The sequence below is a fragment of the Hyla sarda genome, chromosome 10, assembly GCF_029499605.1.
Source record: "Hyla sarda isolate aHylSar1 chromosome 10, aHylSar1.hap1, whole genome shotgun sequence".
NCBI classification, from domain to species: Eukaryota; Metazoa; Chordata; class Amphibia; order Anura; family Hylidae; genus Hyla; species Hyla sarda.
In genome coordinates, this window is record NC_079198.1 from 113,964,074 (window position 1) to 113,984,945 (window position 20,872).

A 20,872-nucleotide genomic window follows, 5' to 3' on the forward strand; every position below is an offset into this window, starting at 1 on the left:
CTCACAGTACAGATAATGGGGTACATATTAGCTGCAGTCCTATGTAACACCACAGATAAAGTGATAACTCTCACAGTACTGATAATGGGGTACATATTAGCTGCAGTCCTATGTAACACCACAGATAAAGTGATAACTCTCACAGTACAGATAATGGGTACATATTAGCTGCAGTCCTATGTAACACCACAGATGAAGTGATAACTCTCTCAGTACAGATAATGGGGTACATATTAGCTGCAGTCCTATGTAACACCACAGATAAAGTGATAACTCTCTCAGTACAGATAATGGGGTACATATTACTTGCAGTCCTATGTAACACCACGGATAAAGTGATAACTCTCTCAGTACAGATAATGGGGTACATATTAGCTGCAGTCCTATGTAACACCACAGATAAAGTGATAACTCTCTCAGTACAGATAATGGGGTACATATTACTTGCAGTCCTATGTAACACCACGGATAAAGTGATAACTCTCTCAGTACAGATAATGGGGTACATATTAGCTGCAGTCCTATGTAACACCACAGATAAAGTGATAACTCTCACAGTACAGATAATGGGGTACATATTACTTGCAGTCCTATGTAACACCACAGATAAAGTGATAACTCTCACAGTACAGATAATGGGGTACATATTAGCTGCAGTCCTATGTAACACCACAGATAAAGTGATAACTCTCTCAGTACAGATAATGGGGTACATATTACCTGCAGTCCTATGTAACACCACAGATGACACACGGTGGCAGTGGCACCCCCATATTGAGATTTATTTTGAGGGAACTTCCCCTTTAAGAGAAGTGCCGATACATTGTAACTACGGTTTTTTATTTTTACTCCCTGCACTGACTCTTCCTGTGTGTAAAGTTTCAGGGCTCAGGGATCCTGGGGCCACTGCGCCGGGCCCCCCTGTTTAAAATATCATAAGATAAGACTGTGCCCTGCGCTCCTCGCCATCTCACGTTGTTATGGGAACTGGCACAAAGACGAGTCAGGCGCGGGCGTGCTCTGCCTTCCTTGATCTCATGAGGGAAAATCCGTTCTCGTACCTAAAACACTCAAATATCCGTAACAAAGAGGTGGAAATGTTCCTGATGGTGAGAGAAGCGGCGTTCCTGCGAATGGCTGTAAAGCCTCGGCAATGAGGTGGTGTAAACCGCGGCCATGAACAGCATTTACGGATTCATGAATAAGACACTTTTTATTTTATAGGGAAGTCGGCGCGGTGATCACAGGTCTGGGTCCTCTAACCTCCATGGATCATCAGCTCTGGCCTGTGGAGAACAGATACGGCAGGGACAATGTAGCGTAACATGGCGGCCATTCCAATAAATCGCCAACGTGTGACCGTATAATACATGGGCGTGCTGGGGCCGCCCCTTTCGTAGCCATTCTAAATGACATCTATACGTTCTGATAGGACAGTAGTCTCCAAACTGTGGATCTCCAGCGGTTGCTTAACTACAACTCCCAGCATGCCCGGACAGCCATTGGCCCTTGGGAAATAATCTGTACAGAACAGGAAATCTCGGCTCAGTTATAACCCTAGTGGCCAAAATTGGTTTCAGGGTTATTTTAAAATATACATCAAAAAATATAAAATTTAAAAAAGAAACAATCACCAAAAATTCTTTAAAAAATATGATTGACATAAAAACTCAGTTTAAACAATGGGACAGTTTTTTTGGTGATGTATATCCTTCTAAAGAGTAAGAGGTTGTAAAGGGTTAGAGCAGTGTTTCCCAATCAGGGTGCCTCCAGCTGTTGTAAAACCACAACTCCCAGCATGCCTGGACAGCCGAAGGCTACTACCCAGCTCTCCTAAACTCCTGAATGGCCTATCAGACTTGACCCTAATATTGTAGTGCAGTGTTTCCCAACCAGCGTGCCTCCAGCTGTTGCAAAACCACAACTCCCAGCATGCCTGGACAGCCGAAGGCTACTACCCAGCTCTCCTAAACTCCTGAATGGCCTATCAGACTTGACCCTAATATTGTAGTGCAGTGTTTCCCAACCAGCGTGCCTCCAGCTGTTGCAAAACTACAACTCCCTGCATGCCCGGACAGCCTTTTTTGCAACAGCTGGAGGGACCCTGGTTGAGAAACACTTCTCCAGTTATTGAGGGTTAACCGTTGTAGTGCTGCACGACAATAGGAAGACAACAAGGCAGCGGAGAGTGGAACAGAATGCTGGGAGTTGTAGTTTTGCAACAGCTGGAGGAACCCTGGTTGGGAAACACTGCTCAAGTTATTGAGGGGTTAACCATTGTAGTGCTGCATGACAATAGGAAGACAACAAGGCTGCGGCGAGTGGGACGGAATGCTGGGAGTTGTAGTTTTGCAACAGCTGGAGGGACCCTGGTTGAGAAACACTGCTTCAGTTATTGAGGGTTAACCTTTGTAGTGCTGCACGGCAATAGGAAGACAACAAGGCAGCGGCGAGTGGAACGGAATGCTGGGAGTTGTAGTTTTTCAACAGCTGGAGGCACCCTGGTTGGGAAACACTGCTCCAGTTATTGAGGGGTTAACCATTGTAGTGCTGCATGACAATAGGAAGACAACAGGGCTGCGGCGAGTGGGACGGAATGCTGGGAGTTGTAGTTTTGCAACAGCTGGAGGCACCCTGGTTGGGAAACACTGGCTTAGATGATGTTGGGGCAGGTCTTTGATGACATATATCCTTCTAAAGGGTTAGATAATGCAGCACCACACATATGCAACAGGTTGTGTGTGGTATTGCAGCTCAGTCACTTCTATGCAGAAGAGCTGCAGTACTAGATACAACCTTTGGCAGGTGTGGTGCTGTTTCTGGAGGAAAACGGCTATGTTTTTCTAATCTTTTACAGTTCCTTTTGAGTGGGGTAAATATGTACCAAATGCAATGTTTAGCAATGAATGATTGGGGGGGGGGGAGTGGGCCTTTAATCATGTGGTCCGGTTCACACCACGTTTTTGCAGTACAGTTCCCGTATATGTTTTCAATTTGAAAACCGTACGGAACCGTAAGCATTGACTCTCCATTGCAAACCGTATGCCAAAAGATGCATCCGGTTGTGTCCGTTTTGCATCCTGTACGGTTTTGTCAGTTTTTTTCCCCGTACCCCAACCGTAGCCTACCACAGTTTTTGGTCCAGGTGAAAAACCGTATAGAAATGTATACATTTTTCTTAAACATGGGAGCCAATGGGAACCGTACAGAACTGTATGTGCGTAGGGATCGACCGAATATCGGTTTTGCTGATATTCACGATTTTGGACATTATCGGTATCAGCAATTACCTTGCCGATAATGCCCCGCCTCCCCAGCCAGAGACCGCCACCCCATTGCCTCCCCCATCCCTGGTTTTATAAAATTACCTGTTCCCGGGGTCTGCGCTACTTCTGGCTCCTGCGGCGCGCTGCGCAGCGCAATGACGAGTGACGTCAGTGCGCACAGTGACAGCTCAGGACGCCGCCGGAGCCAGAAGTAGCGCGGACCCCAGGAAAACAGGTAATTATAAAACCGGGGATGGGGGAAGCAATGGGGCAGCGGTGGTTGCACTAGGGAGACAGGCAGGGGGAGAGAAGCAGGTGGTGGCGGTCTCTGGCCCCGCAAAAGCCGCTGCAGTTCATTGATTTAAAGCACGCGCTTTATATCATTGATCTGCAGCGGGGCAGGAGAAGGGGGGGGGGAATAGCCGATAACCTATACTGGAATATCAGTATAAGCTATCGGCCTGAAAGGTCACAGATTATCGGTATCGGCCCTAAAAAAATCAATATCGGTCGATCCCTAGTGCGTACGGTTCCATCCGGTTTTCACCAAACGGTTTTTGACTTTGCACATTTTTTTTTCTTGGAATTTCAATCAAACAAGTGAAACTTTATTCATAATGAAATGAAAAGTTAAAAACGTATAGGTTTTTTTTCTTAAAAAACGGATGCAACCGGACATAATTTTTCAAACCGTATACGGATTAAAATTTGTACACACGTTTTGATGCAGTTTAGTCCGGTTTTGAGGAATCCGTTTATCAAAAATCTGATACAGGAACTGTATTGCAAAAACGTGGTGTGAACCCGGCCTAAGAGGGGTTCTGTGTCCTGTAAACGTGGAGTGACCTATATATCCAGACACAATGTTCAGGATGGGCTTTTCTGTTCCTTTTATTAAGTAGCAGATGGTTGACCCCGGACTCCGCTGGGCGCGGGATGAGTGATGTTGAGTGCAGCCTTGGCACTGGAGTCGTATAGCTGCACATGCCGCACGGTTATAAATGAGACTCCGGCTCGGCCAGGACAGGCGCTCCGTCCTCTCTGCTATTAATTTCATATCAGACGTTGTTACTTTTTGTGCATCATATCATTTATTTGCGCTTCTAATTGTGATCAGAGGCACCAGGCCCGGATTGCGGGGACTACGAGGTATTCTTCAAGCTGCCATCACAACGTGTTCATTATTTCATGGGCTCCGGAGGCGGCTCGAGGTCAAAACAACAATATTTTTAGATGTAATTAATGAGAAGAAATCCGCCTTCATTTATTATGGATGGAATTTGTGGAAGAAGAAAAATGTTTCCTGGTCACACAAATTAATCTCCAGGAGCCGAGTGTAAGGAGCCTTAGATCTGAGGCCAAGTATACGGAGCTGCAGAAGAAGAAGCCTCCAATCAAAGGCTGAAGTATAGTAAGAGTCTTAGATTCAAGGCAGAGTATAAGGAGCCACAAATCCAGGAGAAGAATATGAGGAGCCACAGATCCAGGAGCAGAGTATAAGGAGCCACAGATCCAGGAGCAGAGTATAAGGAGCCACAAATCCAGGAGCAGAATATGAGGAGCCACAGATCCAGGAGCAGAGTATAAGGAGCCACAGATCCAGGAGCAGAGTATAAGGAGCCACAAATCCAGGAGCGGAATATGAGGAGCCACAGATCCAGGAGCAGAGTATAAGGAGCCACAGATCCAGGAGCAGAGTATAAGGAGCCACAAATCCAGGAGCAGAATATGAGGAGCCACAGATCCAGGAGCAGAGTATAAGGAGCCACAGATCCAGGAGCAGAGTATAAGGAGCCACAAATCCAGGAGCGGAATATGAGGAGCCACAGATCCAGGAGCAGAATATAAGGAGACACAGATCCAGGAGCAGAAAATGAGGAGCCACAGATCCAGGAGCAGAGTATAAGGAGCCACAGATCCAGGAGAAGAATATGAGGAGCCACAGATCGAGGAACAGAATATAAGGAGCCACAGATCCAGGAGCAGAATATGAGGAGACACAGATCAAGGAGCAGAATATGAGGAGCCACAGATCAAGGAACATAATATAAGGAGCCACAGATCCAGGAGCAGAATATGAGGAGCTACAGATCCAGGAGCAGAATATGAGGAGACACAGATCCAGGAGCAGAATATGAGGAGCCACAGATCCAGGAGCAGAATATGAGGAGCCACAGATCCAGGAGCAGAATATGAGGAGCCACAGATCCAGGAGCAGAATATGAGGAGCCACAGATCCAGGAGCAGAATATGAGGAGCTACAGATCCAGGAGCAGAATATGAGGAGACCAAGATCAAGGAGCAGAATATAAGGAGCCACAGATCCAGGTGCAGAATATGAGGAGACACAGATCCAGGAGCAGAATATGAGGAGCCACAGATCCAGGAGCAGAATATGAGGAGCCACAGATCCAGGAGCAGAATATGAGGAGCCACAGATCCAGGAGCAGAATATAAGGAGCCACGGATCCAGGAACAGAATATAAGGAGCCACAGATCCAGGAGCAGAGTATAAGGAGCCACAGATCCAGGAGCAGAATATGAGGAGCCACAGATCCAGGAGCAGAATATAAGGAGCCACAGATCCAGGAACAGAATATGAGGAGCCACAGATCCAGGAGCAGAATATGAGGAGCCACAGATCCAGGAACAGAATATAAGGAACGACAGATTCAGGAGCAGAATATGAGGACACACAGATACAGGAGCAGAATATGAGGAGCCACAGATCCAGGAACAGAATATGAGGAGCCACAGATCCAGGAACAGAATATAAGGAGCCACAGATCCAGGAGCAGAATATAAGGAGCCACAGATCCAGAAGCAGAGTATAAGGAGCCACAGATCCAGGAGCAGAATATAAGGAGCCACAGATCCAGGAGCAGAGTATAAGGAGCCACAGATCCAGGAACAGAATATAAGGAACCACAGATCCAGGAGCAGAATATGAGGAGCCATAGATCCAGGAACAGAATATAAGGAGACAAAGATCCAGGAACAGAATATAAGGAGACACAGATCCAGGAACAGAATATGAGGAGCCACAGATCCAGGAGCAGAATATGAGGAGCCACAGATCCAGGAGCAGAATATGAGGAGCCACAGATCCAGGAGCAGAATATGAGGAGCCATAGATCCAGGAACAGAATATAAGGAGCCACAGATCCAGGAGCAGAGTATAAGGAGCCACAGATCCAGGAGCAGAGTATAAGGAGCCACAGATCCAGGAGCAGAGTATAAGGAGCCACAGATCCAGGAGCAGAGTATAAGGAGCCACAGATCCAGGAGCAGAGTATAAGGAGCCACAGATCCAGGAGCAGAATATGAGGAGCCACAGATCCAGGAGCAGAATATGAGGAGCCACAGATCCAGGAACAGAATATAAGGAGCCACAGATCCAGGAGCAGAATATAAGGAGCCACAGATCCAGGAGCAGAATATAAGGAACCACAGATCCAGGAGCAGAATATGAGGAGCCACAGATCCAGGAGCAGAATATGAGGAGCCACAGATCCAGGAACAGAATATAAGGAGCCACAGATCCAGGAGCAGAATATAAGGAGCCACAAATCCAGGAGCAGAGTATAAGACACCACAGATCCAGGAGCAGAATATAAGGAGCCACAGTTCCAGGAGCAGAATATGAGGAGCCACAGATCCAGGAGCAGAGTATAAGACACCACAGATCCAGGAGCAGAATATAAGGAGCCACAGTTCCAGGAGCAGAATATGAGGAGCCATAGATCCAGGAACAGAATATAAGGAGCCACAGATCCAGGAGCAGAGTATAAGGAGCCACAGATCCAGGAGCAGAGTATAAGGAGCCACAGATCCAGGAGCAGAGTATAAGGAGCCACAGATCCAGGAGCAGAGTATAAGGAGCCACAGATCCAGGAGCAGAGTATAAGGAGCCACAGATCCAGGAGCAGAATATGAGGAGCCACAGATCCAGGAGCAGAATATGAGGAGCCACAGATCCAGGAACAGAATATAAGGAGCCACAGATCCAGGAGCAGAATATAAGGAGCCACAGATCCAGGAGCAGAATATAAGGAACCACAGATCCAGGAGCAGAATATGAGGAGCCACAGATCCAGGAGCAGAATATAAGGAGCCACAGATCCAGGAACAGAATATAAGGAGCCACAGATCCAGGAGCAGAATATAAGGAGCCACAAATCCAGGAGCAGAGTATAAGACACCACAGATCCAGGAGCAGAATATAAGGAGCCACAAATACAGGAGCAGAGTATAAGACACCACAGATCCAGGAGCAGAATATAAGGAGCCACAGTTCCAGGAGCAGAATATGAGGAGCCATAGATCCAGGAACAGAATATAAGGAGCCACAGATCCAGGAGCAGAGTATAAGGAGCCACAGATCCAGGAGCAGAGTATAAGGAGCCACAGATCCAGGAGCAGAGTATAAGGAGCCACAGATCCAGGAGCAGAGTATAAGGAGCCACAGATCCAGGAGCAGAGTATAAGGAGCCACAGATCCAGGAGCAGAATATGAGGAGCCACAGATCCAGGAGCAGAATATGAGGAGCCACAGATCCAGGAACAGAATATAAGGAGCCACAGATCCAGGAGCAGAATATAAGGAGCCACAGATCCAGGAGCAGAATATAAGGAACCACAGATCCAGGAGCAGAATATGAGGAGCCACAGATCCAGGAGCAGAATATGAGGAGCCACAGATCCAGGAACAGAATATAAGGAGCCACAGATCCAGGAGCAGAATATAAGGAGCCACAGATCCAGGAGCAGAATATAAGGAACCACAGATCCAGGAGCAGAATATGAGGAGCCACAGATCCAGGAGCAGAATATGAGGAGCCACAGATCCAGGAACAGAATATAAGGAGCCACAGATCCAGGAGCAGAATATAAGGAGCCACAAATCCAGGAGCAGAGTATAAGACACCACAGATCCAGGAGCAGAATATAAGGAGCCACAGTTCCAGGAGCAGAATATGAGGAGCCACAGATCCAGGAGCAGAGTATAAGACACCACAGATCCAGGAGCAGAATATAAGGAGCCACAGTTCCAGGAGCAGAATATGAGGAGCCATAGATCCAGGAACAGAATATAAGGAGCCACAGATCCAGGAGCAGAGTATAAGGAGCCACAGATCCAGGAGCAGAGTATAAGGAGCCACAGATCCAGGAGCAGAGTATAAGGAGCCACAGATCCAGGAGCAGAGTATAAGGAGCCACAGATCCAGGAGCAGAGTATAAGGAGCCACAGATCCAGGAGCAGAATATGAGGAGCCACAGATCCAGGAGCAGAATATGAGGAGCCACAGATCCAGGAACAGAATATAAGGAGCCACAGATCCAGGAGCAGAATATAAGGAGCCACAGATCCAGGAGCAGAATATAAGGAACCACAGATCCAGGAACAGAATATAAGGAGCCACAGATCCAGGAGCAGAATATAAGGAGCCACAAATCCAGGAGCAGAGTATAAGACACCACAGATCCAGGAGCAGAATATAAGGAGCCACAGTTCCAGGAGCAGAGTATAAGGAGCCACAGATCCAGGAGCAGAGGATAAGACACCACAGATTCAGGAGCAGAGTATAAGGAGCCACAGGTCCAGGAGCAGAGTATAAGGAGCCACAGATCCAGGAGCAGAGTATAAGGAGCCACAGATCCAGGAGCAGAATATGAGGAGCCACAGATCCAGGAGCAGAATATGAGGAGCCACAGATCCAGGAGTGGCATATGAGGAGCAACAGATCCAGGAGCAGAATATAAGGAGACACAGATCCAGGAGCAGAATATAAGGAGACACAGATCCAGGAGCAGAATATAAGGAGCCACAGATCCAGGAGCAGAATATAAGGAACCACAGATCCAGGAGCAGAATATGAGGAGCCACAGATCCAGGAACAGAATATAAGGAGACACAGATCCAGGAGCAGAATATAAGGAGCCACAGATCCAGGAGCAGAATATGAGGAGCCACAGATCCAGGAACATAATATAAGGAGACACAGATCCAGGAGCAGAGTATAAGACACCACAGATCCAGGAGCAGAATATGAGGAGCCACAGATCCAGGAGCAGAATATAAGGAGCCACAGATCTAGGAGCAGAGTATGAGGAGCCACAGATCCAGGAGCAGGATATAAGGAGACACAGAACATTAGGTTGTAGTCCCCCACATTAGGTTGGCATCATAGTTCCCCCACATTAGGTTGGCAGTATAGTTCCCCCCACATTAGTTTGGTGGCATAGTTCCCCCCACATTAGGTTGGCGGCATAGTTCCACCACATTAGGTTGGCGGCATAGTTTCCCCACATTAGGTTGGCAGTATAGTTCCCCCCACATTAGGTTGGTGGCATAATTCCCACACATTAGGTTGGCAGTATAGTTCCCCCACATTAGGTTGTAGTTCCACCACATTAGGTTGGCAGCATAGTTCCCCCACATTAGGTTGGCAGTATAGTTCCCCCACATTAGGTCGGTGGCATAGGTCCGCCACATTAGGTTGGCGGCATAGTTTCCCCACATTAGGTAGGTAGGTAGATAGTTAGGCAGTGCAGAGTAAAAGGAGCCTAAGTTCCTGTGGGACAAGTGTAAGAATTTGCAGAAAAAGGAGCCTCAGTTACAGGGGCCAGGTTTAAGGAGCCAATGGTTGAAAGCCCCAGAGCTGAGCAGCTCACCTTTTCTACCTCCCTGCACACAGAGCTCGGTACAGGTCACATAGCATGCCCAAAACACTCTCCCATAGAAGTCAAAAGGTGATGTCACAGCTCACTCTCTACATTCCCTGCACATCCCTTATTGACTTCTATGGGAGAGTGTTGTGAGCAGGCTCCGTGACCTGTGCAGAAGTCACTGTGCATGTTAAATGTATCCATCCAGAACAGTAGATTTTCCAGACTGGATAGAAATGTAAAAAAAACCTCAGTTATGAGAAGTATTAAGTCGACACAGGTTTTTATTTATCATTTGGCACCACTATCAGAACCCAGGATCGGTGAAGCCTTTCTCAGTCTCTTCTGCTATTACACATCTGTTAAGCAGCCAGGATTCTACTTTATTTGTTACAACCATCTTTAAATGTAACTTCCATCGTGCGACACCTTCATGATACAAAAAATAACTGGCGCTCGCAGTTTAACATCTCAACATGCAGATGTCTTAATTAAACATTATGAGAAGAGCCACGAAGTGCTAATCGCTATTAACAAGAGCGCTAATTATACGACAGAACACCGAGAATTGGACGGCTGGGGAAAAGTTAACATGTGCTGTGCTGGCCACCAGGTTCTCCATGATAACATTTTTGATCTTGAGTTATATTTTGTTTCTTTTATTATTAAGTGCAAAATTACGCAGCTCAAACACACTCAGGCTGAAGTGAAAACGCTGCACTTCAGGGAATAAGTGTGCATGGTGTGTGATCAGTGCAGTGCATCATATTTATCACAGTCCATGTATTTTATTTGGGAACCCCCTATATGGCTCAAGCCCCATTCACACACTATGAAATAACAAATTAAATACAGATGTATAATACATTTTTTTATTTTTTTACAATTTGTTCAATTTTTTTAATCCTATTTTGTTATATCTTGTACAAAATTATTTAGTTTGTTATCAAAAAAAATTCCTTTTTGCTAATTATGCTAGAATAGGGATGTTCAAAAAAAACGGGGGAAAAAACAAAACAAAAGTGGAACAAATCTACTTAGGTAAACTAAGCAAAAATGTCATCTAGCCCTACAGGCTAAAACTTTACCCATATTGGTTTGTTAATTTATGATGTATCTATAAAACAATGTAATTGTAACAATTTAAGAAAAAAAATATTTCTAAGAATAGAGAAATGTGAATTAAACCAGTTACATATGATGGTTGATGGTCACAATTTTTTTTTTTTTTTTCTCAGAGCATAAAAATGGAAATAATGTGAATCCAAAATATGGAAGTGTGAATGAGCCCTTAGGGTCTATTCACATGGTAGAATTTCCACTTGCGGAATTCCTCCTCAAATTAAAGCCCATAGACTTCTATGGGATTCCGCTCTCCCATTCACACTTCTGAATTTCACACTTCTGTGAATGTAAGTGCGGAATCCCATATGGGCTTTAATTTGAGGAGGAATTCCGGAAGCGGCAACTCTGCCGTGTGAATAGACCCTTAGGCTGTGTTCACATGACGTGCATGTTGAACAGTAAGTAGCATTGTGGGGGTTTTTGCCTGTGATTTTTTAGAATCAGGTTGAAGAATAGGAAGCACTGGTGAGATGTAACAAAGGCTGTTAGGAAATGATGGGAGTTGTAGTTGGAGACCACAGGACTGCTGTATGGACTCCATAGGATACCTGCTCCCAGAATGTTCATGGAAATCACATTAACCACAGTTAGACTTGCAGAGACTGATACATGACCTAGGTTTGACAGCACTACGGTGTATGTGGGTGCTACATAATAAATGACCACATCACAGCGTATACTGTACCGGGCTCTAGACTCTGCTGACAGCGTGTGATATTTCGGGCTCCACAGCCATAATGGAGTATAAATGCTCTTCCATTTTCTGCATTGTGCCCAGTAGCCACGTGGCTAATGAATGTTGTAATGTACGGACATTAAAGACTCAATGTTCTGAGCTAATATCCAACAACATGAGCAGCTAATGGAGGCTCCGGTTCTAAATGTACGGATGTAATTGCCCCTATCAATAGCTGTGATCGCTTCCCCTCCCCCGAACGTTCTCCTTCCATTATCCCCGAGCAGCTGGAGAATGGCTCCGATATCCCTGGTGGAATTCTGCACCCCAGGAACAAACAGCAGAATCTGAATGTTACCCCCAGATAAGAGCTGCGGCCAGGAGGCTCATGTGATGGGGGGTGGGTAACCATTCACTCTGCATAGTTCTTCTTGTATTCATTTGAGCTCAAGATTCTGGAATTCTGGATTTTTTGATATTTCTCCTATAATAACCCATCAGCTGTGTGAGCAGGACTAGGTCAGGGTGACATTTTAAAGGGGTATTCCAGGAATATTTTTTATTTGACTATGCTACAGGGGCTGTAAAGTTAGTGTAGTCCATAATATAGTGTCTGTACCTGTGTGTGACTGTTTTCTCACAATTCTTCTGTGATTTTCACCCCAATATGTATTTTTAACAGCATACAAAATGACTGTTGTCTCAGGATTTCCCAGGTTGCAGTGCGTCGAGACCTGACATCACTAGTCAGGTGATCAGAGGGACCTGCCCTGCTTCAATGGGTAAAGCGACCATTGGGTGAGAGAGAGATAATTTTGCAACAGCTGGTGGCACCCTGGTTAGAAAACACTGGTCTTTTGAATTGGAATGCAGTTCATTTGTGTTTCAATGGTTGGGGTGGCTGATGTGTCTGAAGGAGGAAAGTGGCATCATACTTACAAACTATGGAACTATGGGACTTGTAGTTTGAGAATGAAATCCAACAGGAAATACCAGTTCACAAAAAGCTAGCCACAGTGTTATGGTAATCTCACAACATAGCCATTTAGCCACAAGACAAGAGCAGATCCTTCCTAAGCCTGTCCATTACTGCCTGCAGGTATGTACTAAAATCACCTTATGGTGGAGAACCCCTTTAAAGGGGTGCTACCGTGCTGACAACTTCTCCCCTATCTAAAGGATAGGGGATAAGTTGCCTGATCGCGCGGGGTCCCGCCGCTGGGGACCCCCGCGATCTCGCACGCAGCACCCCGCTCTCATCAGGCTCCGGAGCGAACATCCGCTCCAGCTCTGATGGCGGGGCCGGTGATCGTGACGTCACAACTCCGCCCTGTGTGACGTCACGCTCCGCCCCTCAATGCAAGTCTATGGCAGGGGCGAGACAGCTGTCACGCCCCCTACCCTATAGACTTACATTGAGGGGGCGGAGCGTGACATCACATGGGGCGGGGCCATGACGTCACTATACTCCGGCCCCGTGATCGGCAGTCATCAGACCCGGAGCGATGGTCGCTCCGGGGCCTGATGAGAGCGGGGTGCTGCGTGCGAGATCCTCAGCGGCGGGACCCCGCGCGATCAGGCAACTTATCTCCTATCCTTTAGATAGGGGATAAGTTGTCAGCACGGTAGTACCCCTTTAATGTTATCAACAAGCAGAGATCCTTTACATTGATTGAAACACAAAATGTATCAGAGAGTTGCAGAACTTTTCAAAATATTTACTACATAAAAAAATGTGTTGGCAAATTGTATCAATACATTGTTTGCTTTTGAGAGGTGGGATTTCTTATCACAGTTTTTTATGTCTCATGTGATTTCTATTAGGTGGGCGAAAGGTGGACAGCTGCTGAAGGAGGTGACGGAAGAGACGTATGAGACTGTGGTGGATTACTCCTACTTCTCTGAACCGGTATCGTGCGAGGTTACCAACGCCCTGGGCAGCACCAACATCAGCCGAACAGTGGATGTTTATTGTAAGATTTTTACCCCTTTCCTGTTCCAGAGATTATTGCAACTCTCAACTAGCTTAGAACTTTAGGTCTGCTTCTTTTTTTTCCCAAAAAAATAGCGCCACCCAGTGTCTACAGGTGAAACTCAAAAAATTGAAATATTGTGTTCATTGTATTTAATTAATGCAACTTAAAAGTAAAAGGAAGCATGAAGTGCTACACAATCTCCTGGTAGACGGATGCGTTGACCCTGGACTTAAAGGGGTACTCCGCTGTTCAGCGTTTGGAACAAACTGTTCCGAACGCTGGAGTCGGGAGCTCGTGACGTCATTGCCCCGCCCCCTCATGCCATCACGCCTTACCCCCTCAATGCAAGTCTATGGGAGGGGGCGTGACGGATGTCACGCCCCCTCCCATGGCCTTGCATTGAGGGGGCGGGGTGTGACATTATGAGGGGGCGGGGCTATGATAATCCTTCCAGCACTTATCAGCTGCTTTATGCTCCAGAGAAAGTTGTGTAGCTCTTTCCAGTCTGAGCACAGTGCTCTCTGCGGCCAACACTGTCCGTGTCAGGAACTGTCCAGAGTAGAAGCAAATCCCCATTGCAAACCTCTCCTCCTCTGGACATTTTTTTTTTTTCCCACCGGACTTCCTTTTTAAAAATTCCTGTGGAATTTTTTTTTTTTTTTATTAAACAGAATTAAACAGTTAAACTGATTTGTAAATTACTTCTATTAATAAAATCTTAATCCTTCCGGTATTTATCAGCTGTTGCATGCTCCTCAGGAAGTTCTTTTCTTTTTGAATTTATTTTCTCTGTAGGAACTGTCCAGAGCAGGATAGGTTTGCTATGGGGATTTGTTTCTGCTCTGGACAGTTCCTGACATGGACAGAGGTGTCAGCAGAGAGCACTGTGATCAGACTGAAAATAAATGAAAAAAAGAAAAGAACTTCCTGTGGAGCATACAGCAGCTGATAAATACTGGAATAATGAAGATTTTTATATAGAAGTAATTTACAAATCTGTTTAACTTGCTGGCACCAGTTGATATAAAAAAAAAAAAAAGTGTTTTCCACCGGAGTACCTCTTTAAGTCTTTTCACTACAAAGTGCAGATGAATTACAGTTTGTTTTCCGAGGGCACAACAACCTAAGACACAGATGACCCTTAACATGGTTATCCATCTTAAATTCCAGCAATTATGCCTGTACATTCACCAGCCGATAGCTGTTAGCCATACCATACTATGGAGTGACAACCTTACCCTCTGACGTGTTTCGCACTTCGGCTTCCTCTGGGAGCTGGAGTAGAGAGAGAGGCTGCCCTTATAGAAGAATACACTGCATTTTAGCACTTTATTTGTTACTTTTGATGACATGACTAATAATGAATGGGAATATTCTTTGTAACTGTGGCCACTCTAGGGTTATGCCAGTTGTGCTTTGCGCCAAGGGCAGCCAGCAGCAGTGTAAATGCAGCTCTGGAAGTCACTTGAGGAGAAGACAGATGTCATGTAACTCAACACAGATCAGTGTTTCTCAAGCAGTGTGGTTCCAGCTAATGCAAAACTACAACTCCCAGCATGCCCGGACAGCCAAAGGCTGTCCGGGCATGCTGGGAGTTGTAGATTTGCAACAGCCGGAGACACACTGGTTGGGAAATACTGGTATATACTGGTAATACTGGTGTGACTGCCCACACGTCACAATTCACAGGATCCACAGACTTGGGATGAACTACAACTCCCATGATGCACAGATACAGAGTAATGTAATTAACTGTGTCACGGCCACCTCCAAGGGCAGGACATGATAAAGGTGATGATGTCATAAAGCACAGGGTAATGTGTTCCACCCCTGGGGTAACTCTTGCACTCTCGTTTTCCCCCCTACAGTTGGGCCCCGTATGGCCACAGAACCTGAATCCATTGTTGTGGACCTGGGATCGGAAGCGACATTCCATTGTGCGTGGATCGGTAACCCCTCGCTCACCATTGTCTGGATGAAGCGCGGTTCGGGGGTGGTAAGTACAAAACAGCCAAGAACGGGCACAACGAGGACTAGAACCCCAATCCTCACTCACAGGACTCCGATTGCAGAAATGTTGCATCATTTACATAATTTGTGCGACCCGAAGGCAGCCTAGATTCAACTACTGAAGTCTCTATGTAACTCCAACTCACTGTCATTTGCATAAACTTTGCCTAGATCAATGGTACGGGCGAATATAATATAATATTGTTATATATTTTATTAGACAAAAATGCTTCTTTCTCCTGTTATCAAACACCCCCACTGCTGCTCAAACCTTTTCCCCTGAAAATCAGCTCAGCTTTGTCCAAGTCTATGGAGAACTAACAATTATGGATAAAGCCTGCAGAGCAGAAATTTGCTGAAAAATACCATATGCAAGTTATATACTGGCCAGAAATAGTGCCGCTCCTCATGTACAAACACAGGGCAGCTATGGTCACCTGAAATGACGGCTACGCTTTAAATAACTTTTATAAAAGTAAAGCTATTTGTTTTTTAATTTCTCATAGCTTTCTAGATCTCTGATTGCTGTCAGTGACTTTTGGCTTTCTTGCTTACATATAGAGGCTGAAAACCTATTTTGACTGACACAAGTGAGAGCCATTTCCATTCACAGACAACAATCTTAAAGAGTACCTGTTATCAAACCATATGTTCTAAACTAACTCAGATTATATTCCCGAACTACTCACCCCTCCTACCCTTAAAAAATTTTTTTTTTTGAGCTTTAAAAAGCTCTGTATCATACCTTTCCCCTTGCTCACATTGTGTGAGCTCCCGGCAGGAGAAAGTGGGCGTTCCCCAGCAGGCGCGACGTCACTGAATCCTGTGAGAGCTGTGCCTTCCCATGCCCCCGCACGCACTTCCTGAGTTTGGTCTCCTGCCAGGCCGGGAGGAGACCAAACTGACTGTTTGACTTGCGGCACGGAACAGAACAGAGCCACCTAGTGGCCATTTTTTCAATCACATTAAAAACATATAAAGATTGAGAATTTTAACAGCAAGTAAATAGCAAAGTGTCTTATAATTACATAAGGAACAATATATGAAAAGTTTAGTATGGTGACAGGTACTCTTTAAGGGTATGTTCACACTACTGAATTTACGAGCAGAGTGACTCTACTTAAAAATTCCAGTTCAGCTGTCCCCCATTATTTAAAATGAGATTCTGCTGCACAATGCTGAATTTGCGCGGTGTTCCGCTGCAGAAATTCAAATTCCAAACTCTGCTGAAAGAATAAACGTGTTCATTCTTTCGAGGGAATCTGCTCGGATATACATTGTCGTTCACGATGAGGGCGGATTTCCGAGCGGTCTGCACGGAATTTTTCTGAGCGGACATTCTGTAGTGTGAACGTACCCTATTTCCCCCTGTGATTACAACTGCTGTTTGTAAATGGCATTTAATATAAATAAATAAAATTTTATAATTTAATTAATTTATTTATTTATTAAATAAGTAAAATAAATAAAATGAATTGGAAAGAATTTTGCCAAACTTATTAAAAGCAACTCTATTGTACTAAAGCAGTGTTTCCCAACCATTGTGCCAACAACTATCCAGGCATGCTGAGATTTGTAGTTTTGCAACAGCTGGAGGCACCGTGGTTGGGAAACTCTGTCCTAAAGTCAAAAAAAGAACATCTAGCAGCCGATGATTTGCACAGTATTTGCTTTTATATTCTGTAAAAAAAAATATTGCAGGAGCATGGCCTAATACGCTTGTGGTAAAAAGTTTGTCGGGACATCACGAAGAGCCACAGGTTGGGGAACGCCACCTTACGCGGTGCGGTAATAAACGGTCATGTGACTCCTTGTATATGGAAACAATGAAACACACAGGGATTATAACCTTCTGCCGCAGAGGAGGCCGGCTGCGCCATTGTTTAATAACTTCGCTCCATCCATCAGTTTCCTAAGGACAGGATCCCCAGATTCTCGTCTCCATCGGTTCACAGGCTGAGCGTTTACAGCCGGAGCCTTGACATTTATTTCTGAAGTTAAAATGGCAAAAAATATTACTTTGTGCTTTTCCTGAGGTCAGCGGCTTTATAGTCCAGGCACGGCGGCCATAATGAAGGCAGAATGTTATTTTTCAATAAAAAAAAAATGTATTACTATTTTTTATTATTTTAAAACTTTCAAAAACATTCATGTAAAAAAAATAAATAGATTAAAAAATGTCAAGGGTATATAGTAATTTATTTTCTGGAATAACAAATACAGAGATGTTAGGTCAGACCTGTAACCTTCACCCCAGCACAACGCCATTACTGCTCACAAGATAGGATGAATACACTAGAAATCTTTTAACCAGACATTAGATAATCCAGAAAAAAAAAATGGCCATTTTGCAATTTGTGGATGGTTTTACAGGCATTTATGCCCGAAAATAATGCACGTAAGGCACAAAAACATCCATTTATATTGCCTAGTGGGAACATGACAAAATGTACCAAACCATACAAAAGGAAAGTACAGGGGGAGGTGCCTAAAACTTAAAGGGGTTATCCAGGAAAAAACTTTTTTTTTATATATCAACTGGCTCCAGAAAGTTAAACAGATTTGTAAATTACTTCTCTTAATCCTTTCAGTACTTATGAGCTTCTGAAGTTAAGGTTTTTCTTTTCTGTCTAAGTCCTCTCTGATGACACCTGTCTCGGGAACCGCCCAGTTTAGAAGCAAATCACCATAGCAAACCTCTTCTAAACTGGGCGGTTCCCGAGACACGTGTCATCAGAGAGCACTTAGACAGAAAAGAGCAACCTTAACTTCAGAAGCTCATAAGTACTGAAAAAAGAAGAGAAGTAATTTATAAATCTGTTTAACTTTCTGGAGCCAGTTGATATATAAAAAAAAGTTTTTTCCTGGATAACCCCTTTAAGTTTTAATATTTATCATCAAACACACCAAATCGTGCTCCAATACCACACCAAAAAGAAAACATTAATATATTTAACTGACCGGGTTTCTGTCAGTAAATCGTCATATGTTACTAAGATTGTTGTTACCCTAGGCAACCTATATACAACAAGCAATAGGTAATAGTCAGACATTGTAGACATCCAACAGATCACCTAAGATCTAAATGACAAAGTTGTCAGAGCTCTATTGTCCCTAGCAACCAGGCCCGGGTATAGCCCAATGGGAATGCCCCAATTAAGTCTATCGGAGCCTTCACAGATGGCCATAGCCTTTCTATCAGGGCTCTCATCAATTAGAAAATACAAATATTTATGTTGTCGGGTTTGTCGTCACCCCTGGCAACCAACAGAAAGTGGCAAATACTGTCTATTTGTGCCCATGTTAGGGTCTACCTCATTTACCCTTGTATAATTTACCATAGGAATTACTGTAATCTGGGGTAAATAGTATTTGTCAGGTGTTGGATTATGTGATATACATGAAATATGGTCTTTTCTACATTTCACTAATATTCTGGAAAATAATTCTAGAGCAGGGTTCTCCAACCTTCACTCAAACTACAACTCTCATCATGCCCTGCCAGCCTTCGGTGCATCCCAAACTGAGATTTACAAACTACAACATCCACCATGCACTCACATAGACATGATGGGAGTTGTAGTTTTGCACAAGCTAGAGAGCTACAGGCTGGTAAACGCTGCTGTAGAGTTTCAGGCCATGTTCACACTATCAAGTAAATTTGCATAATAATGTAACAACCTGCAAGGGGTCCAATACTCCCAGCTATGAAAAGGACAAAATGTACCAAACCATACAAACCATAATGTTGGTAATTCAGAACATTTTTGTTATCTGATCATATGGCAATTTTTGGTTTATGCCTCTGACCTATTGAGATCCTTCTTTACAGCAAGCTGTAAAATGAGACTGTTATTATGGTTGTCTTGCTGCACTGACATCTAGTGGCCAGAATGTTGAAATGCAATCTACAAAATAGATTGTCTGTGGTGATGTTATAACGTACCTGATAGAAAAAACAACTTGAAACTACAATAACCATTGTGTAAATATTGTGGTGTTTTGTGTCATTCTTTTGACACACTGTATGTTTCCCGTAGGTCCTGAGCAATGACAACTACCTGACGCTAAAAAATGTGCGGCAAGAGGATGCAGGGAAATATGTCTGCCGAGCAGTTGTACCTCGGGTTGGTGCTGGAGAGAGGGAACTCACCTTGACAGTCAATGGTAAGGAGCCAGCCAGGGGCCCCGCATATGGGAGTAACATCCTTCCTTTCTCCTTGCAACAGCACCTCACATGTTCATGTCTGGTATTGCAGCTTAGCTCCATTGAAGTGAATGGGGCTGAGCTGTCATACCTCATACAACCTGTGGGCAGCCGTGGCACTGTTTATGGAAAAATAGTAGCCGTGTTCTTTTCTAATCCTGTAAAACTCATTTAAATGAAAGGGGATTACCTATAAACACCATTTGTCACATCCACAGGATAGGGAATAAATGTTTGATCACTGGGACCCCTAGAATGGGGGTCCCAAGTCCTACGTTCTTTCTCAATGCATGACCATGGTGAGCAGGACGTTGAATGGAGAGGTGGTTGTTGATCATATTGTTTGTCACCCAACTTTATCAGAAACAGAATATCCAAGAAGAACTGTACAGGGACAAGAACCTGTTTCCTGGAAAGCCGGGTGGTAAACACTATGAATGCCCCTATCCAGCTTCTCCAGACTCCTGAATGCTAATGATTAATTTACAATAATATAGAGATGGGGGGACGCAGGTATACCCTTATGGGGTTTGAACAAGATGTGAGACAGCCCTGGTGTAAGCTGTCTTGGCAGCCATATTTTTTGCCACCCAGTTTTTTCACAACCCTGAAAGGTAAATCTCTCTGAATTTTATTATAACCTACAGCAATACTGACACAAGTGGACTCAGGTTTAAACAACCTGCTTGACATTCCTGGTATAAGCTGTATTGGCAGCCATATTGCTTGTCACACAGCTTTTCCAGAACCCTGAATGTTTAATCTACTGATTATGCTATAATTATACAACAATACTGACACATGAACTCGGGTTTATCCTTTAGATTCCTAAACAAGCTGCGTGACAGCCCTGGTGTAAGCTCTATTGGTAGCTATATTGGTTCTCATGCAGCTTTTCCAGAACCCTGAAAGTTTAATCTACTGATTATGCTATAATCATACA

The 20,872-nt window shown here is 44.6% G+C and overlaps 1 protein-coding gene across 3 annotated transcripts in view; it reads left to right on the forward strand.

The window, feature by feature from the left end:
• Positions 1-20,872, forward strand: part of KIRREL3 (kirre like nephrin family adhesion molecule 3) — an 882,952-nt gene that overhangs the window by 779,304 nt on the left and 82,776 nt on the right. For all 3 annotated transcript variants that reach the window (XM_056542707.1, XM_056542708.1, XM_056542709.1), the window contains exons 8-10: positions 13,561-13,709; positions 15,581-15,708; positions 19,763-19,889. In XM_056542707.1, coding sequence (XP_056398682.1) covers positions 13,561-13,709; positions 15,581-15,708; positions 19,763-19,889 — 404 coding nt within the window. The remainder of the gene's footprint in view (positions 1-13,560; positions 13,710-15,580; positions 15,709-19,762; positions 19,890-20,872) is intronic.